Below are 20,834 nucleotides of genomic sequence, written 5' to 3'. Positions count from 1 at the left end.
AAAGTTAAACTTATTATAGTATAATTTTTTTTCTTTGTTTACTACTAATTAAAAAAATCCATAAACTACAATATTGAAGACTTCTAATTGAAGAATGCATTTTAACTATAATATCAATGCTGCAAGGGTAGTTGAATATAAAATATAATTAATGAAAAGTACCTGCATAGGAATATTTGGTTTATATATAAATATATATGTGTTTGTTTTAAATTTCAAATTAGATTGTGTAATTAATTGTATGGTTATTGTTAGTTGTTAATTATGTAATATTGTTTAAAAAAAACATTGAAACTTATAAATTGATATAGCAATGAGTTGCAAATCCTATCTTCCATTTTTTTTTGTAAGTAATAAATAAAAATAAAAATGATTATTAAGTCATAAATAAAAATAATATATAATCATTTTTTAGGTAATGAAAAGTATGTCCCTTTCTTTCACCTCTACGACTTCAATAAACCTCCCTTTTCATAAAAGTGTGTTTTGGGTTTGCACATCTTATTTCCACAGATTTTGGGTTTGCACAGCTACAACAATGAATGAATGCGCAAATTAACAAAGCAAACAAAAACTCATAATATGTGAATACGAAACATTGGCTGAAATATTAATATATCGATTCAAAGAGACTGCATGGATATATCCATTTTCTCTCCTTTCATTGGTTGGTTGGTTTCCATTTTCATGCATGCATATCGGTTTTCATTTTCATTTTGGTGCGTCCATTCTTACAATTTCGGTTTTCATTCCTTCCTCCTCGCGTTTCCCAAGAATCTTCATCTTTTGTGTTAAACGTGCACGTGGATGCGCTTGAAACGTACCCACTACACTGCATGCATGGATATATCCATTTTCCTTCTTTCTTTCATTTCATTGGTTGGCTGCTTTTCATTTTAATGCATCTTGCATTCTTTCAGTTTCGGTTTTGGTTTTCATTTTGATGCATGCATTCCTCCTCCTTTATATGTCTGTCTCCATATATTCATTCTACCAACAACACTCCACTACGCGCACTCACCTCAATTCCGCCGCTTCCTCCTTTTTCCATCACCTTACATTTCCGTCGCTTCCTACTCATTCTGCCTTGAAACAATGTCTGAATCTCTCAAAAAGCGCTCTCGGGATTGCCCTGCGCTCTCCTCCGCGAAGAGAAGGAAGACAGCGCATGAAGCTTCCTCCGAGCAGCACAATCTCAAACTTCCGAGCAAGATATCTGAAACTTCCTCCGAGCAGAACCTGAATCTTCCGGGCAACGCAACGGATGGGGTTCAGCAGAACCTGAAACTTCCGAGCAACGCAACGGATGATAAGGTTTATCAGGAGGCGAAATTGGCCAGGGATTTCGGCAAAGTGAGGCAACATCCTCAGGTGGTGGGCGTAGCTACTGGGAATTTTCTATTAGAGGCGCAATATCTTCTTGCTATAGCAGAGAATGAAGAGGAGGAAGAGGTGAAGGTAATTGATCGTGAAGAATTCATTAAATCTGTGAATCGAAACAGACAGCTGCAAAGCATGCACACTCTACCCTCCGCCTCCGCCTCCGCATGCAGAGTGCAACGCATGCAGCAATGCCATCTACCCTCGCCCTCCGCCTCAGCATCGGCGTCGACCTCGACGAGGAGCAGGAGCAGAAATGGTAAGTCGAGCGATGCAATGCTGAAATCTTTTAATAAGTGGTTAAGTAGTTCATGGAGGAAAGAATGATTTTGACAGCACCAGAACAAAATGCCCTTCAAGCAGTTGGTTTGAGATGCACCCATCTTTATCTTACTATATTAATCAGAGCGGGTATATATATGGTTTTGCAGGATATAATAATTTTGGTTTCAATACCATTTATAGATCATGTAATTTTGGTTTGAATGCTACGGCATTGTGGTAGCATCATAGTTAAGGATGTATATGTCCTCTTTGTTTTCATGTCAATTCCTAACTTTCAGTTTTTGAATAAAGATATACATCTCTTCGTGAGTTTGATATCATGTGATTAAATTCAATTTGAAATTTCTATGATGATTCAGTTTCCTTTCCAATTAAATTTTATATATGGTTTTGCTGGATATTATAATTCCGATTTTATTCCCACTTATATATCCATTGGAGGATCTTGCAATTTTGGTTTGAATGCTATGGTATTATACTAGTATTATAGTTAAAATTGATTTATAAAGTATTTATTTATCAAATTAATATTTTGGTGTATTTTTGGGTAAGACGAGGGATATTTTTATAAGTTTTTTATTTATCATATTTTTTTAGTTTCTAGTATTATTTTTTATATAACATGGGAATTTATGTCGTATTTTTTTCTGCTTTATTTTTATGAAATTGTTTTGCTAAAATATGTTGTAATATTGGTTTAGTTTTGACTAATATTTTGGTCTAAGATAAGAGATATTAATATGATATTTTTAATTAAATGAAATTGTTTTTAAATGGTTAAGAATGTTTTTGCAAGTTAGAGTTAATTTTTGTGTTAGAAATTTTTCTCTATTATAATGTTTTAATGATTTTTGTTAATATTGTGGTAATATATTATTTATTTGAAAAAAACAAATTAAAAAAATGGAAATTTAAGTCAAGAAAGTTCACCATTTAAATAAATGGGGTAATTTGAATGCTCCATGTAAAGGGTCTAGTATCTTTAGCAAGATATATGACACAATTATTTACTTATACCCATAAGCTTTCGCATTTACAACAAATAAATCCATTAAAAAACTAACACAATTCCAAACATAGTGTTTATATTGGCCAATTGGACACCAATCCACATTAATCATTAAGTTTTCTCATTTCCAAGTTTACAATCCAAAAGTGAAAAACATAGGAAAAAATTTCAACTTGATATCAAGTAAAGTGATGCAACAATCCAATCTTGAGCAAGATGTGTGTACTCTAATCCACACTTTGAATTAATGTTTTCCATGTTAAAACCAATAATGAAAACATGAAGAAGACTCCACATTGATCATGTTCCTTTCCAATTTCTCTCCACTTATTCAAGGAACAAAAAACATGGGAACCCTCATCTTCTTACCAAGTAAAAGGATACAACAATCATGGCTTATAACTAAGATTTCAAAAAATGTTGTATTATGGATGGAATGTTTGGAACTATTATTGTATTTGACCCTAGGTTAGAAATTAAATAAAATAATCATTTATTAATATTTTATCATTATTGACTTTTTAATTAGTTATCAAGTAAAGAAACACAACACTCAACAAGTCTCCCCAACATACTTTATTACTTAGCTTTTAATTTCAACATTTTGGAATGGTTGAATCACAAATCCAAAGTTTGAACATAATGTAATGTCATGTTAATATTAAAATTTAAAGAATAAAAAAATGAGTGTCAATCAATATTTCTCTAATCTCCAATGCATATACACCATTAGCCAAAAAAAAATCTAGAAATAATTATCTAGTTTCTTATTATCATATACATTAACATAAGAAAATCAAAAAATCAAAAAATGGTGAAGAGCACGATTATTTGTAGTGGGAGCATCCTTATTATTTATAGGATAAGTATCTATGATAAAAAAAGAAATTCATTAATCTTGAAATAGGTTGTAATATTTTTCATAATAATAGAACTTATATTAATATAGTAAAAATATTTATTATTAAAAATAATACACTTAATTAATATTTAAACATGTTACAATAACCTTTTCAAACTTCTCAAACATAGATCTCTCCATGAATCTCTTTAATGAGAAGACCATTTTACAAAATAAGTACAAAATAAATCTAATCTTAATTACCATATAACTTAAAACACCTATATCTAATAAATATATTACCTATTTTAAATAATATACAACACGAGAAAAATTAATTAACTCAATAACACTCTCTTTACATATACACAAATTCACTACTAATAACAAATAACATAACTTAAAATACTAGAAATATAATCTTATGTTAATGGCATTAAATACATTTCCAAAAAAAAAACAAAAATAATAACATTAAAACATATTTAACAAATCTTTTAAAATATTCACAATTATTAATGAAGCACCATCCCAATTTGGTATGACATCCATAATAGCATTATTAGTCCCTGCCTCCTGCATAGTAGGGGCTATAGCGTTTGATAAGGCGTTGACTTGCTATTAACTTTCGCGTTGACCGTCAATTTGTGCGGGTTAATTACTGTTTAACCAAATTTTATGCTGGGCTTACGCTGGGAACTTTCTCTGCAAGAAAACTTTAACCAAAGTTTTCAGTTTACCCTCTTATTGCCCGCCTCACTTGGCCCGATGTGCGCGCAACTTAATTTATCCTAAGTTCTCCCTTGCTATTAACTTTCGCATTGACCATCAATTTGTGAAGGTTAATTACTATTTAACCAAAGTTTATGCTGGACTTACGTTGGGCACTTTCTTTGCAAGAAAACTTTAACCAAAGTTTTCAATTTACCCTCTTATTGCCCGCCTCACTTGGCCCGATGTGCGCGCAAGTTAATTTATCCTAAGTTCTCTCTGGTGCCTGTTCTCCGTGCCCTGCATGCTGCAAGTGCCAGATGTTTGAAGTCTATGCAGAGGCGTCCACGTTTGTCCAGAAATGCTTTCTCTGGAGGAGACAAGCAGGGGAGAGAGTGAGTTTCAGTTTTGTTTGAGGAGTAGAGCAGAGAGTGTCCACCAGCAGCATCTGAGCTAGTATCCGAGCCAACAGTAGCATCTGTAAAGGGGGGAGCTTCAGCTTTAGTTTTAGCCAAGGAAGAGAGGAGGATTTTCTTGATTGATTGGGATTCTTACTACTTGTAAGTATGTTTAGCGGTTTCATTTTACAATGACCTAATTTTACTAGCTTTACTAGCCTTGTATTGGCATTACTCTCACTTCATTCACAAAATCTAAGCAGCATTTCCACGATTGTTGAGCCCTGAACTTGCATCTTTCCTATACACTTTCCTAGACTCTTTCCATTCACCTGGATCTCCTAAGCTATCAACATCATTGCATATTAATCATAAAAGAGCATATAAAGTGGTTTTTTTAACTATGTTTTGTGTCTGCTGTTTAAACTAGATTTTTGCTCATTGAGCTGTGGAATCTTGTCACTTTCCGCAGTTGCTTTTGTTAAAATCTACATTGCAGGGGTCATCAGGCAAAGCGAGCCACATGGGCATGTTGGAAATGACTTGGACACAAATCGAGTCCTATTGGCTCAGTCGGATTCATCAGGGGAGGCCGTGGTCAATGGTGGTCAAGCGGTGGTCAAACAGAAGAGTCCTACAGCAACAAGACTCCGTTTCCAAGAACGTGAAAGATTTTTGTGGTCGTTTCTAGATCTCTGGAGGCACGCTGACACCTGTAGGCTGCCCATGATGTGAATCCAACAAGCCGTTTTCAATAGATTGCATAATCTCGGCAGCCATGATGCTAAATCCATGGACGCTGTCATTTACGTGTCCTCTGTCAGCGTAGTTTACAAGAAAACAATTATGTAACCTTTTGTTATAAATAATGCGTTTCTATACGCATAGGAGTTAGTCTTTTGAATATAATTTTGCTGTTAAAAAAGCCCACTGTGTCGTGACACTAGTTTCATTGTTGTGACTGCATTTTGAAATATATGAGAAGACTCTGTTTCTACATGATTGTGTGAGCATAATTTTTTATTGATATTTGTTGCCTGAGGTTGTGCAGAGGGTCCCTGCACACACCAAGGTTTTGTTTCTTATTGTTGTATAGTTTCATGTTGTGTTTCTTTACGTTTATTGCAAATATGCCATAGTTATTCACTTATGTATATTTCATTTACTACGGTACTAACGCTTCATTCTTGTTCATAATTTCACATGCTTTTTACATTGCTGTTAATGCTGATCAGTGTGTATGTTCCAGATTACAGTAGGCCCGGGCATCTTCATACATTCCCTTTTGCAAAAACTAGTGACATGGAATCAGTCTTTCTACTGACTTGCTTTTCTTAGCTTTTAATTCCAGTTCTGTTTTGTTTATTTCAGTGTTGTTCATTGGATTTATTAGTTAGTTTAGAAATCAACTTACTCATATCATTGATGATTACCTCCGAAAGCCATAGCTGGACTAACTGGTGAGGGGTCAGACTATGAATTGATGTGATTTGATTTTAGTTTTACTTTTCTGCAATTAGATATCATATTGCTCAAGTTGTTGATGATTACCTCCGAAAGCCATAGCTGAACTAACTGGCGAGGGGTCAGACTATGAATTGATGTAATTTGATTTTAGCTTTACTTTAATTGCATTTTTTGGATTTCTTTGAGTGCAGTAGCTTAACTCGTTTCTTTTGTATTTAGACAGTAGCATGGATAAGGGATTCATGATCAGTAGTTCACTGTTTGTTTGATTAGAATAGTGGCACATTTTCATTTTATTTTAGGAATTAATTTCATCATTAGTATGTTCTAAGACCCTCTGAAGTTTGAAGTTTTGGAAATCATTATAAAAGACATAATTGCCTTGAAAATTTATATCCATACTTGTCTTTTAGAGTAATCTTAAAACTCAGGGATAGAATTTCCATTTCACATTAGGAGATAAACGAAGATAAAAACCCCCCCCCAAAAAAAAAAAAGAAAAAAAAACGACAAAAAGTAAGAAATAGGTTATCTTGTACATATAGTGCGCCACACTTCAACAGTTTACAACTCCTAGATTGACAATTAATATAGCAATTTAGGACACTCTAAATCGAACAAAAATTTTGGCGCCATTGCCGAGGAAGTGTAACTAGGTAGCCAATTTCTTAAAAAAAAAATCAAAGAAGGGAAAAATTGATAACTTCTCAAAGTATGCTCTCCTCTTGCACCTAGTGTGATCTGGAGGATCAGAAAAGAGAGTTATTGGTTCAATAATTTCTTGAGTATGCTCTCTTCTTGCACCTAGTGTGATCTGGAAGATCAGAAAGAGAATTATTAGCCCGACTTGAAGATAAAATTAAAAAAAATGGCATGCATAGAGCAAGAGATTCTAGGGGAAGGTTTATAGCTAGGGCCAAGAGTTCGATTTTTACAACTCCAGCTACTTCAAGGCATAGACAAGATTCACCCCCATCTACTCCCAGCCTTAGGATTCCTGGAATTCAAGGAGCAGCAGCTGAATTTGAGGGTTCTCCCACACTATCTACTAAATCTGATCTAGGAGAAGAATCTTTCTTTACTTCTACAGGGGAACATATTGTAATCAAAGAAGTAGAATCACCCAAAGAAGAGAAGGAAGAAACTCTCTCTCATCCACCCTTGATAGAAGAACCAGAAGACTCTGAGGAAACTACCATGACGAAGGAAGTAGTAAATGGATTTAGAGGTAGGGGTAGAGGAGGAGGAAATAATGGAGGCAACAATGGTGGAGGTGGAGGAAATAGGGAAGGAGATAACTCATTTGGATTCCCTATAGTTGATGAGGAAACTCATACAACAATGAAAAACATCTCACCATCTGTCCTCCCAAACTTTTATGGGTTGCGAAGTGAGGATCCTGAAACATTTCTATTTGAGTTTGAAGTCGTGTGCCGAACTTATGACTATTTGAAATGGTTCATGGGATTAGTCACTCAATCTATTAGGACTTGGAATGATATGAAACAAACATTTTTGGATAGATACCTGGACTATTGCATGCCCACTAACCATAAGGATGAGGTATTCAAAATGGTGCAAAAAGAAGATGAAAACTTGGAGGATTTACTTGAAAGATTTAAATACAACTTAAAAAGAGCAAAAATGAGTAACTTAGATGAGGAGACCTTGAAAGCCCTTCTATTAAAAGCCATTAGAGATGAATGGATAGATATTTTAAACATGATGGGGAAGGGAGATATTTCTCAACTTCCACTTCGTGACATAGTAGAACTATGTGTCCATCTCTCAAGGGGAAAATCTAAAATGGGAAAAGGGCCTAGAGATCCTTCTCTTATTAGAGCAAACAAATCTGCAACTGGATCAGTAAGTAGGGCAGATATTGGCAATATGCTTGATGAGTTCAAAACTGATATTCTAGGGAGCCTTAGTGAACAACTAGACACCCTTAAAATACAAAACAAGCAGAAAGCAGAAGTTGAAGCCTTGGCCATCTTTTGTCCAAAATGTAGGAAGAAACATGCTCTAAGGGAATGCCCCTTAGATGCAAAAGTTGTAGAAACATGTATGATTTTCTCGGAAAGCCATGAGACCAAGGATTGTCCTTCAATTCCTGGGCTCAAAGTTGTCTTTCAAGAAGATCCAAATTCAGTAGAGTCTCTCTGTTTTGTTTCAAGGAGACCTTGGCAGGGGCAACAAAATCAAGGGTTTAACAACCCTATGAACTTTCAACCCCCGCCAAATTGGAATTCTTGGCAACAACCTTGGCCCCAACCTCAAAATCCATATCAATCATGGGTACAAGGGATGCAAAATCCTTATGGGAGATTTGCTCAATTTTATCAATATCCTCCATCTTTTAAAAATCAACAAGCTCCACAACTTCCAAATCAAAACCCACAACTTTCATTTCCATTTCCACAACAACAACAACTTCCTCAACAAAATTCCCAACTCTTGCTTCCATTCCAACAAAATACAAATCAACTACCAGCCCAGCCATTGCCAAATCCTAATAACAAAAATCCTCAGAATGCTTACATGGTAGAAGGACAACAATTTCCTACCTATATGATTGTTCCTCTTAATGATGTACAACTCAGCTCTGGTAGAGTTTTAGAAAAACCTTATATAGATGCTCAAAAGCAAAGTACTTTTGAGGAAGATTCTCTTAAAGTCAATAAAGGTTCTGAAGCATCTCTTCAAAATCCAAACACGCAAAAAGAAAAAGAAAAAGAGTCAACCCCCACAACTCCTATAGTTGAGCAACCTGCATCTTCATTCACACCTCCTTTCCGTGAAAGATTACAAATCGACAAAGGGGTGGAAAAAAAAATCTTGTTGCCTGACTATGATTTTATAGATGAATTAAAGAATGTCTGTATCAAGATTCCCTTACTACAAGCCATTAGAGAGATTCCTATTCTAGCAAAAACGATAAAGGAGTTGAGTCTCAAAAGACCAGGAAGGGAACCAAGAGATACAAGAAGAATGCACCTGGTAGGAAAAATTGCAGATATCATGATGGGAAAAATCACCATGCATAAGTATGTAGATCCTGGTAGCCCAATCGTCAAGACACATATAAATGGGATAGAAATTCCAAACACATTAATTGACTTAGGGGCTGCTATCAACATTATGAGTAGACAGACTATGGAACAACTTAAACTTCCTAATCTTCTTTTTACACCTGATTTACTGAAACTTGCATATAGATCAATAATCAAACCAGATGGTGTATTAGAAGATATTTCAGTCTCGTTAGATTCTTGGGAATATCCAGTAGATTTCATGATTTTGACTCCCAAGAGTAATTTATGAGGGCACACACTCATCTTAAGAAGACCTTGGCTAGCCACAGCTGATGCTTTCATTAGTTGTAGATTTGGAGATATGTACATTTCTGATGGTAATTCGACAAAGAATTTCAATTTGTATCCTCCAACAAAAGAAATTATAGAAGTAGGAGATAATGAATGGGTCGATGATGAGGACACTATACAACTTGTCTTTACCATTTTTGAAATCAGTGAAGATAGTCAAATTCTGAACACATTAGAAAACTTTGAAACATCTTCAGAATATGACCACACACAATTTCAGTTAGATTCTGACATTGAGTATTTATCATCAAGACAAATGTCTCTTTACTCTATGGAAGAGTTCGGTAGTTCCACCATTGAGATTTTTCCAGGTAAAACATTGAATATCAATAAAAATTTGGGAAAGTCACAACAGGAAGAGCTAACCAAAATCTTGCAAAAACATTCTACTGCATTTGCATGGGAGTATACTGATATGAAAGGTATTGACCCTAAGACTTGCATTCATCACATCTACATCGAGGAAAACAATAGACTAATCAGACAACCTCAGAGAAGGATGAATCCAAACCTTAGGGAGGTAGTGAAAGAAGAGCTCCAAAAACTACTTAATGTAAACTTCATTTATCCAATTTCAGATAGCCGATGGGTTTCTCCTTTGGTTATAGTACCTAAAAAGAATGGTAAATGGAGGGTATGCATTGATTACAGAGAATTGAATAAAGCAACTTTGAAGGATCACTTTCCTTTTCCCTTTATCGATCAAGTATTAGATACATTAGCAGGCAAAAAGTACTTTTCATTTCTGGATGGTTTTAGTGGCTATAATCAAATTCAGGTAGCACCTGAAGATCAAGATAAGACCACATTTACCTGTCCATGGGGAACTTTTGCTTATCGAGTGCTTCCTTTTGGATTATGTAATGCACCCGCAACATTCCAAAGAGTAGTACTAGGAATTTTTTCTGATCTAATCCATGATTGTGTAGAGGTTTATATGGATGATTTTACAGTTTATGGTGATTCATTTGAAGAGGCATTAGAGAATTTGGAAAAAGTCCTTATAAGATGTAAAGAAACAAACCTTTCATTAAGTCATGAAAAATGCTTTATGATGTTTACTGAAGGTATTTTTTTGGGACATCACATTTCAGGGGATGGGATTAAAGTTGATAGATCAAAAGTTGAAGTCATCTCCAAGTTGCCTATTCCAAATTGTCAAAAAGATGTTAGAAGTTTTCTAGGATTTACTGGGTACTATAGAAGATTTATAGAGAACTTCACTAAAATAGCATCTCCACTCTTCAAATTGCTCACAAAAGACTGTGAATTCAAATGGGATCCTGATTGCCAATCAGCATTCGAAACTTTGAAAACAAGAATATCTGAAGCACCCATCTTGAGAGGACCAAATTGGAAACTTCCTTTCCATATTTCTACAGATGCTTCAGATACAACTCTAGGGGCTGTGTTGGGTCAAAAAGATTTAGTTCCTTATGCCATTTACTATACCAGTAAAAATTTAACTCCCACTGAGTTGAACTATACTGTGACTGAAAAAGAGTTCTTAGCTGTTGTTCATGCAATCAATAAGTTTAGACATTATATAACAGGCTATGAAACTTTTATTCATACTGATCATTCTGCAATTAGATATCTAATGAAAAAACTTGTTACTAATGGCAGAGTTACAAGGTGGCTCTTACTTTTACAAGAATTCAATATTACTGTGTTGGATAGACCAGGGAAACAAAATACAGTAGCTGATTTCTTGTCTAGGATTCAGAATACTAAAGAAGATTCTCCTATAGAGGACAAGTTTCCTGATGAATATTTATTTGTAGTAACTACTAAGACTCCTTGGTATGCAGATATAGCTAACTATTTGGTTACAGGGAAACTGCCTCCACATTTATTTCCTGGTGAAAGAAGAAAGATTATTCAGGAGAGTTCAAAATATTCATGGATTTCTAACGAATTGTTTAAAACAGGGTTCAGATCTTGTGATCAGAAGATGTGTTAGGGAAGATGAAAATGCCGGATATCCTCAAAGCATGTCATGATGAACCATGCAGCAGGCACTTTGCTGACAAAAGGACAACCTATAAAATCCTCTCTTTGGGATATTATTGGCCATCCTCTTTCAAAGATGCAAAACAGTATGTCAAAAGGTGTGACCGCTGCCAAAGAGTAGGGAAACCTACCCTTTCAAATGAAATGCCATTGCAACCACAGGTACTCATCGAACCCTTTGAAAAATGGGCTTTAGATTTCATTGGACCTATTAACCCACCATCTAAACAAAAAAAGTATATATTGGTATGTATTGATTATGTCACTAAATGGGTAGAAGCCGAAGCATTATTTTCTGCTACTGAAAATTTAGTTGTTAGTTTTCTTTATGAGGATATTGTTACTCACTTTGGTGTTCCAAGATAAATTGTGACAGATCAGGGAAGTCAATTCACATCCAACCTGGTGGAAAAGTTGATGGAAGAATACAAGATCAAGCATAGAAAATATACTCCTTACCATCCGCAAGCAAATGGTCAAGTGGAGTCTACAAACAAAGTTATTGAAGGCATCATCACCAACTGTTCATTTACATAGAAGAGATTGGGCAGAAAGACTTCCTGAAGCCTTGTGGGCCTATAGAACTACATGGAGAAATACAATAGGACATTCTCCCTATGAACTTGTTTATGGGAAAGAAGTCCTGCTCCCCATTGAGTTCCAAGTCAAAACTTTCAAGATGGCAGTTCAGTTGGGGATGGATCTATCAGAAGCCCAAAAGCATAGAATGGAGCAGTTGAATGAACTAGATGAGATTAGACAAGAGGCAATCCTAAGAATTGATCTAGTTCAATATCAAAGAGATAAGTGGCATGACAAATACATAAAGGAGAAAAAGTTTCAAGAAGGAGATTGGGCATTGCTATTTGATTCCAAGTTTAAAGACTTCAAAGGTCAATTTCAGACTCATTGGGTTGGGCCATATGAGATTGACAAAGTCTTTAGCAATGGAGTGGTAAGAATAAAAACCATTGATGAATTTCAAACTCCTCTTATTGTGAATGGTCACCGACTAAACATCTATCATAAGCCACTCTCAAAGGAGGAATTTGTCAAAATATTTCAAGATAGTTCTGCAATAAGGCTGTGAAGAAGAATTCTTCTTCTCCACCAACCTAGCCTTTGTTCTTTTCTGTTTCCTAAAAAAAAATGTGTATAATCCTGAAAACCAATCATTGATTGGAAGTCTTATACAGAAAATACAGGGCGAAAATCAAGAACTCCTGATGCCCTATATTTTCCAAAAGAAATCTCCTCTCATTGTATCCATAGTTTCATTACATCTCACTTCACTTCATTTTACCTCATTCCACTCCACTTCACTTCATTTCACCTCATTCCACTCCACTTCACTTCGTTTCATTCTACTCCACCCATTTCATCTCATTTCATCTCACCAATAAAAGTCTTTTCATGAACAGTTCTCTCATATATCCATTTCCATTCAGTCATGTGGCCATTGTACCAGTTTCCGCGGCTGCAAACTAATTCCGCATCTAGTTGTTGTTTTCACAGCTAGCACCCTGTCATTTAACATTAGTAGTCAGATGATAGTAAAAAATAATAAAAATCAAATGCAGGTATGACCGAGGACATATTATGAAGACATGAGGCACTTAAAAGCATCAACAAGGAGCAGCTGATCAAAGATTAATGGACAAAAAGTGGTAAGAATTCCAAGGTATGAGTAGAAATTTATTTCAAATAGCATTCAAAGCACATTTTTACATAGTTATAAAACCATAGCTCCACTATATACAATGATTGGCATTGATAGCCTCCATAACCATTCCATGACCTACAATTCCTCCACGAACCATGCATTTATTTCTCAAACGGCCTCATGATCAGCCCTCGAATTTAACTTGTGTTGGTTGTACCTTGACACTCCACCTGTAATCATGAGGACGTGGCCAATTTGATCACAGCTCCTCTCCGCCGCACAAATTCCACAACCATTTCATAAGCGTGTTTACGTCTACTTCGCAACCATTCATTTTAAAATTATGTCGGGTTCACTTTACTCCCCTACTATTTTATTGAAGCCACGGTTGCATTTCCACCTTGTTCATATAAGTCTCTGCTCCATTCCGTGAATTCACTCCTGCTACCTGTTCTCTGTTTTCCATTTACAGTCACTGTTTTCTTCTCCATAAACCCTGTTCACCACCGTTAACCCAGCCGTCTCATCTCCGCTAAAACCCTTACTCACACAGACGAATTTTAAGATGGAAGGAAGGATGGGTCTGTTGTTGAGGGCAGAACCGGAAGGGCCCAAGTTTATGGAAGGGTACCCACAAGTGAAAAACATACTGAAGAAGGCAAGGTGGCTACGGTTTATTCAAAAATTCAAGGGCTACAACAAGGAGATTACAAAGACTTTTGCGAGGTCTTTTAACGGCCTGGAGGTGGAAGTTGGAGACCTCAAGTTTATAGTCACCGAGGCATCTATAGCAGTCGCTACAGAACTTCCATAGGAGGGTGAACGCTGGTTCAAGAACAAGAGCTTTGACGAGAAGGCTTGGAGGGTTATCCTACGAAATCCAGGTATGGATGTAACTATTTTTAAATGAGGAATCCCTATCCATACTTTAGAAGAGAAGTGGGCCAATCTATTATTGATTATTCAAAAGTTCATTACCTGTGAGGGACGTTTTGGATCAATGTATATGTATCACACCCAGTTGTTGATGAATTTCTTAGAAAACCAAACCCTCAATCTGCCTTACTTTTTACTGAACAGTTTGAAAAAGATGTCTGTAACCGTCCAAAAGAATTTGGAGGACGTAGAACCCCATTTGTATCATCATGGCCTTGTGAAAATTCTGATAGAAAAACAATTGAAGGAAAAGAAGGACACCTGGGAACAATTTTTGGTTAGAAATTTTTTCCAAGATCCCCCTGAAACACCAGAGAACAGTTCAGTCAGGAAGAGTAGAAGGAAGAAGACAAGTGTGAGAATGCAAGCCCCTCCTACTAGCATAACTAGAGAAGGTAATCAAGAAGAGAGGCTGGAAAGAACTAAGGATAAGGAGCAAAGAAAACCAAAAGGAAAAAGAAATATAGAAGTTGTATATCAAGCCCCAGATCCTTCCCAAAAAGAAGACCACCAAACACTGTCTGAAAGACTAGCTTATCTTCAGGAACAATCAGCTACAGCCAAGAAGAAAGGAAAAGAAAAACAGAGTAGGGAGGAAAAAGACACTAGTCCACAGCATGTAAGGAGAAGCTCCAGGCTTAAAGGGAAATTAAGGACAATGCAAACCAAAGGACCCCACTTTATTGACTTGGGAGGGGAAACACCAAAGCAGCCTCCAGCAACCTCTCCTGACCATAGCCCACACCATACTTCCATTTCACGGCCAGATTTTGACATGAATCCTTCTCAGCCAGATTTGGAAATCAATCTTTCTCAACAGGATTTTGGGGTTAGCCCAAGGAAAGCTACACTCGAGATAGACCCGAATCAGCAAGAGATGTATGATTATATAGAGTCCTTGGAAAAGACAGCCACAGGTCCAATCACTTCATCCACTCAACCTCACACAGCATAAGAATCTCTAGTCCAATCGTTGAAACAAGAAGTTTTTGAATTGGAGGTCTTAAATAGACACATTAAAAATGAAAATGAAACATTAAGGGAACAAAGCAGATTGGACAAGATCATTCAAGACAACACTATGTTACATCTTGGACTATGGCAGAAAAAGAACAGGAAATTGAAGAAGAAGTGCAGGAGGTTGAGTAAAGCACTTATCAACTTCAAATTCAGATGTTTGATGAGGAAGCCTAGGATGTTAGCAGTACCAAGGAAGAGGAGAAGAGGGCTGGATGTGCTGGTGGAGGTCTCAGAGCATATGGATTGAAGAGAGGATGGTCAAAATTTTGGTTGCATGGAGACATGCAACACCTTCACAGTGGGGGTATGTTGAGCCCTGAACTTGCATCTTTCCTATACACTTTCCTAGACTCTTTCCATTCACCTGGATCTCCTAAGCTATCAACATCATTGCATATTAATCATAAAAGAGCATTTAAAGTGGTTTTTTTAACTATGTTTTGTGTCTGTTGTTTGAACTAGATTTTTTCTCATTGAGCTGCGGAATCCTGTCACTTTCCGCAGCTGCTTCAACTTTCCGCTGTTGTTTTTGTTAAAATCTACATTGCAGGTGTCATCAGGCAAAGCGAGCCACATGGGCAAGTTGGAAATGACTTGGACATGGACCGAGTCCTATTGGGTCAATCGGATTCATCAGGGGAGGCCATGGTCAATGGTGGTCAAGCGATGGTCAAACAGAAGAGTCCTACGGCAACAGGACTCCATTTCCAAGCACGTGAAAGATTTTCATGGCCGTTTCTAGATCTCTGGAGGCACACTGACACCTGTAGGCTGCCCACAATGTGAATCCAACACGCTGTTTTCAATAGATTTCATAATCTCGGCAGCCAGAAGCTAAATCCATGGACGCTATCGTTTACGTGTCCTCTGTCAGCCTAGTTTACAGGAAAACAATTATGTAACCTTTTGTTATAAATAATGTGTTTCTATAGGCATAGGAGTTAGTCTTTTGAATATAATTTTGCTGTTAAAAAAGCCCACTGTGCCGTGACACTAGTTTCATTGTTATGACCGCGTTTTGAAATATATGAGAAGACTTTGTTTCTACATGATTGTGTGAGCGTAATTCTTGATTGATAGCTATTGCTCAAGGTTGTGTAGAGGGCCCCTGCACACGCTGAGGTTTTGTTTCTTATTGCTATACAGTTTCATGTTGTGTTTCTTTATGTTTATTGCAAATATGCCATAGTTATTCACTTATGTATATTTCATTTACTATGGTACTAACGCTTCATTCTTGTTCATAATTTTACATGCTTTGTACATTGTTGTTAACGTTGATCAATGTGTATGTTCCAGATTACAGTAGGCCCGGGCATCTTCATACATTCCCTTTTGCAAAAACTAGTGACATGGAATCAGTCTTTCTGCTGACTTGCTTTTCTTAGCTTTTAATTCCAGTTCTGTTTTGTTTATTTCAGTCTTGTTCATTGGCTTTATTAGTTAGTTTAGAAATCAACTTACTCATATCATTGATGATTACCTCCGAAAGCCATAGCTGGACTAACTAGCGAGGGGTCAGACTATGAATTGATGTAATTTGATTTTAGCTTTACTTTACTTGCAATTTTTGGATTTCTTTGAGTGCAGTAGCTTAACTCATTTCTTTTGTATTTAGATAGCAGCAGGGATAATGGTTTCATGATCAATAGTTCAATGTTTGTTTGATTAGAATAGTGGCACATTTTCATTTTCTTTTAGGAATTAATTTCATCATTAGTATGTTCTAAGACCCTATGAAGTTTGAAGTTTTGGAAATCATTATAAAAGACATAATTGCCTTGAAAATTTATATCCATACTTGTCTTTTAGAGTAATCTTAAAACTCAGGGATAGAATTCCCATTTCACATTAGGAGATAAACGAAGATAAAAACCCCCAAAACAAAATATAAAAAAATCAAAAATGACAAAAAGTAAGAAATAGGTTATCTTGCACATATAGTGCACCACACTTCAACAGTTTACGACTCCCAGATTGACAATTAATATAGCAATTTAGGACACTCTAAATTGACCAAACAATGATTACAGAAGTTGTTTTTGTTCATGCCATTTCTTTGGTTTGGCTTCGGCCACTTTTTTTGCAGCTAGTAGACGCTCTTTCCATTCAATTAGAAGGGCCCCCAATACAGGCTCTACAAACTTTGCATATTTTGATGGTAGGGGCTGCACCTGCCCTGGACCTCTATGTCTAGAGAAAAAACCTTCTGATTTCCATGTTGTTTCATCTCCACAATCACAACAACCACCACCTGTGTGAATCATGGAGTAATTGTGATTGACATGGTTTCCAGGTCTAAAACAAGGAACACAAATAGCATAGGTAGGATCTTGCTCACATGTCCGGCACCTATATGCGATGTCATTGTTTCGCCAAACTGCCCCACAGACACCTTGAGTACCAGCTGCGTGCTTCCTGAGTTCATCAATTGTTGTTACCCCCGTGCCCATGCCCTCATGTTAGTCCACTATAGGGACATTTGCCTCAGTCCAGTCCAGGAGCCTCCCGCTATCCATTTTCTCCTCGTCATCTATCGCGGTTACATACACAGAGATATAGAGGAGATAGCCAGGGCAAAGACAAAACCTTGGAAATATGGATACTATGGGGGGCACGGCAACCCAGGAGTTGAAAGAAGGTAACGTCTTGTTGAGGATTGGAGGCAACCCTGGCTGTAGTTGTGCAGGTATTGACCTAGATCCTAATTATCGGGCTTCATACCCTCTGGTTTGCTCGGGTCAATGCAAGATCCAAAAATACAAACCAATTGTCCATTTTTAGTTCTGACCAAAATATAACATGCCATAAAATCCTTCTTTGACTTATTCATTGTCATTACCTCTATACATCCTTGCCATTGTAAGTATTTCCTGCCAAATTGGAAGGTAGCCAGTTGTGAAATCTGCTAATTTCTTCATCTTCTTCTAACTTAGGGGACAGGTTTTCTTCAATACCCTGACTGACCTGGTTATGCCTTTGACAGTAAGAAAGCCTTGCCCCTTCGTGTGATGGCTACTATAGCTTGGTTCAAGTGACTGGAATGTCCAAGGGGGTCATCTCCACGCACAGAAATGTCGTTTCTATGGTCTGTATTTTGTTGGGCGTGCAGTGAGGGCTTTATGCACGTAGGGAAGAACGCCCTCCATTTTTTTTTTCTTTGGGTTGGGTTTTTTTTCGACGGTATAGACAAGGAACGAAATGAAGTGAGAGGCTGCATTAGGGGGGCAAGAGAAATTTCCTTGATACAATCCACGTGCCTTGACTGCCTTGAACCATTCCACGTGCCTCAATTGCCTTGAATCATTTCTTCAGGTCAATTTTAGAAAGACTCTAGAAGAAGATTCAATCATATGCAAGTAAGTTGGTTAGCTAGGAGGTAGACACGTTGAACATGCAAAAGAGTTGGACATGCAAAAGAGACAGAGGAAAAGACGTTGGGTATGCAAGAAGGACGAGAGGCAGATAGGTGGTAAAATTGTGGGCCAGGGGGGTATTTTACGTGTTTAAAATATATTTTTGTATTATACATTTTTTTTGCATGTGTGACAAGTGTCTATTTAAAAGCTCTGTCTTTAACTTGTTTAAAAGCTCTGTCTTTAGCTTGTTACGATACAGTTTGTCTTTGCTTTTATACATTACAGTTTCAAAGTAGTGAATTGCTACAGCGTTTGAGATCCAGTTTAATTTGACAGCCTTTGCACTTCAATTGGAAATCTGTTGCAAACCCCAGTATTGTGGTATGCGTCATTCTTTCACAATATTCACGTATAAACAGGCAGCGTATTTAATATTTTTTGGAATGTTAGCAATTGCACAGATCCACTTCTAACTGGTTTATCAACTAAGCATATCCTTTATTTATCATTTAACGGAAATTGAGATCATCATAAACAAAATGAAAACTTTTATACCATTCAAGACTTCTGCATTTTGTTCAATAGAAAAACTTGCAGGTTCGAATAAGGGTTCAATTTTCACTTCTTCCTTAACCAATGTTTTCATATTAATATGCTAAAGATATTTTAAGTTTCTTATTTTCAGCACAATTGCCTGGGATATATTTTCAAATCTTGAAGTTGTGACAGCTGGACACTCTAAGGAATGAAATTTGTCTTCATCTTCTTACCATATATTGCATATTTTGCAAGCTGTCTTCTCACGCAGGGTACTATTGCTTTTAATTTTGAGCTGGTGAGATTTTTAATTTTGAGCTGGTGAGATTTGGGATAGGCCAGTTTATATTTTATTTCCAAATAGTCTGCATGTTGAGCTATCACATCTTGCAACACTTGGTTATGCAGGAATACTTTTGTTGTACTCTCTCATTGGTTAGAGGACTTTTCGGCTAAGCAGTGTCCACAGCTCTGTTGTCCTGTAAGGGAAAAAATTCCTGGCCTGACCATGCAATTTAGTTCATTCCTTTATATCAAAATTATCTAGGCAACTAAATCTACCATCAACCTAGAAGGTTCTTAAAACCTCCTCCTCAGAAGAGGTTCTGCCTTAAAATTAACTTGTCTAAAGACCTTGAAAAGGAAAGGCTCTCACCCAGCACCTCACGTTCTTCAATGTCCCAATGTTGCAAATATCATGTTGGTGAATATATTGCCAAGAGACTGAAAAGAAACTTATCAGAAATAATAGAGTATCGAGAAAACCAAATGCACCGCAGAACATTCTATTAATCAGGCAATGCAAATTCCAGCTATTCAGAATTAATTTCAATCACAAGAAGTGTGTCTCCCATTGCAAAATCAACAGCAAAGCTCAATGCAGCCTCATTATCCTCCGGTGCAGCAACATCCCATGCATACAGCAGCACAACCTCAAGAGAACCAAATTGTTCCTACACAATGGCACTACAAACAGGTGAGTTTGCAGCATTGACATTTGCTTTTGTCATAGTCCATGTTTCACAATTTTAAATGAAACCCCAGCTTTGAAGAGAAAGTTGTGCAATTGAGTGGTAGTGATTGCGATCTTAAATTCTTTGCAGCCTCAGCAACATTTAGATCAGCTGAAGCCTGTTCCCATCGCAATGCCTATGCCCCCTAGCAATACATCACAGCCTATAGCAGCAGCAGCTTCTGTGGTTGGTGGAGGTCCAGCTCCTACATTGACATGCAATTGGACAATACATACATCTCCTGAAGGGATGACGTATTATTATAACAGACTTACTGGAGAAAGCAAGGTGAAGATCTGAAGATTTCCATTTCTTTTTAAATTACAGGTCTTTAATTTGCATCAATCCATATGGAAGAGTGAACCTCACAAGTTCCATGTCTTGACAGTGGGAGAAACCTGGAGAATTGACAGCATTTGAAAAGCAGAAAGAACAACCACCATCACAAGTTCTGCAGCCGCAGATGCAAATGCAGTAGACATGTTCATATCCTTAGTTTCAGTTTCAACCTCAGCAGCTGCAACAATCACAAATTATACAACCAGTAGCAACACTGGTGAGTTTTTGGTTCTGTTGAGCTCCTCTTTTTGGTTCTCTTCAATACAAATTTGTTTTGCAAAGGTCTTGAATCTTTCACATCACCTCGAAAGAGTGAAATTCACCTACACAATGTGTAGCAGGGGCAGAAGCCTGCAGAGCCAAAAGTATTTGAACGGCAGCAACAGCAATGCTGATATGCTAAGAAATTATGAAAGGTATGTGTCTATTTAAGCATGAAGTTTCTCTTGAGCTTTGAGCTTTCTCAACACAATACAA

General features: G+C 36.8%; 1 protein-coding gene across 1 annotated transcript; it reads left to right on the top strand.

Moving 5' to 3' along the window:
• The first annotated feature begins 20,111 nt into the window (after window positions 1-20,111).
• LOC149254649 (flowering time control protein FCA-like) lies at window positions 20,112-20,568 on the top strand. Its single transcript, XM_089457054.1, has 2 exons — window positions 20,112-20,306; window positions 20,407-20,568. Exons 1-2 carry the CDS (start codon window positions 20,151-20,153, stop codon window positions 20,494-20,496), a joined length of 246 nt encoding a protein of 81 aa, XP_089313180.1. The 5' UTR covers window positions 20,112-20,150; the 3' UTR covers window positions 20,497-20,568.
• Window positions 20,569-20,834: the final 266 nt, after the last annotated feature.

This window comes from Pinus tabuliformis, chromosome 7 (assembly GCF_031772625.1).
Source record: "Pinus tabuliformis cultivar Carrire ecotype Pingquan chromosome 7, CPIR1, whole genome shotgun sequence".
Classification (NCBI taxonomy): Eukaryota; Viridiplantae; Streptophyta; class Pinopsida; order Pinales; family Pinaceae; genus Pinus; species Pinus tabuliformis.
The sequence above is the reverse complement of the archived record's forward strand: the minus strand, read 5'-3'. Positions and strand labels throughout refer to the sequence as shown.

Bases quoted from the DNA above. Each gene is read 5' to 3' on its own strand.
- LOC149254649 (XM_089457054.1), top strand. From the start codon at position 20,151: ATGCCTATGCCCCCTAGCAATACATCACAGCCTATAGCAGCAGCAGCT. The intron at 20,307-20,406 runs GTGAAGATCTGA...ATGTCTTGACAG, and splicing joins GACTTACTGGAGAAAGCAAG to TGGGAGAAACCTGGAGAATT.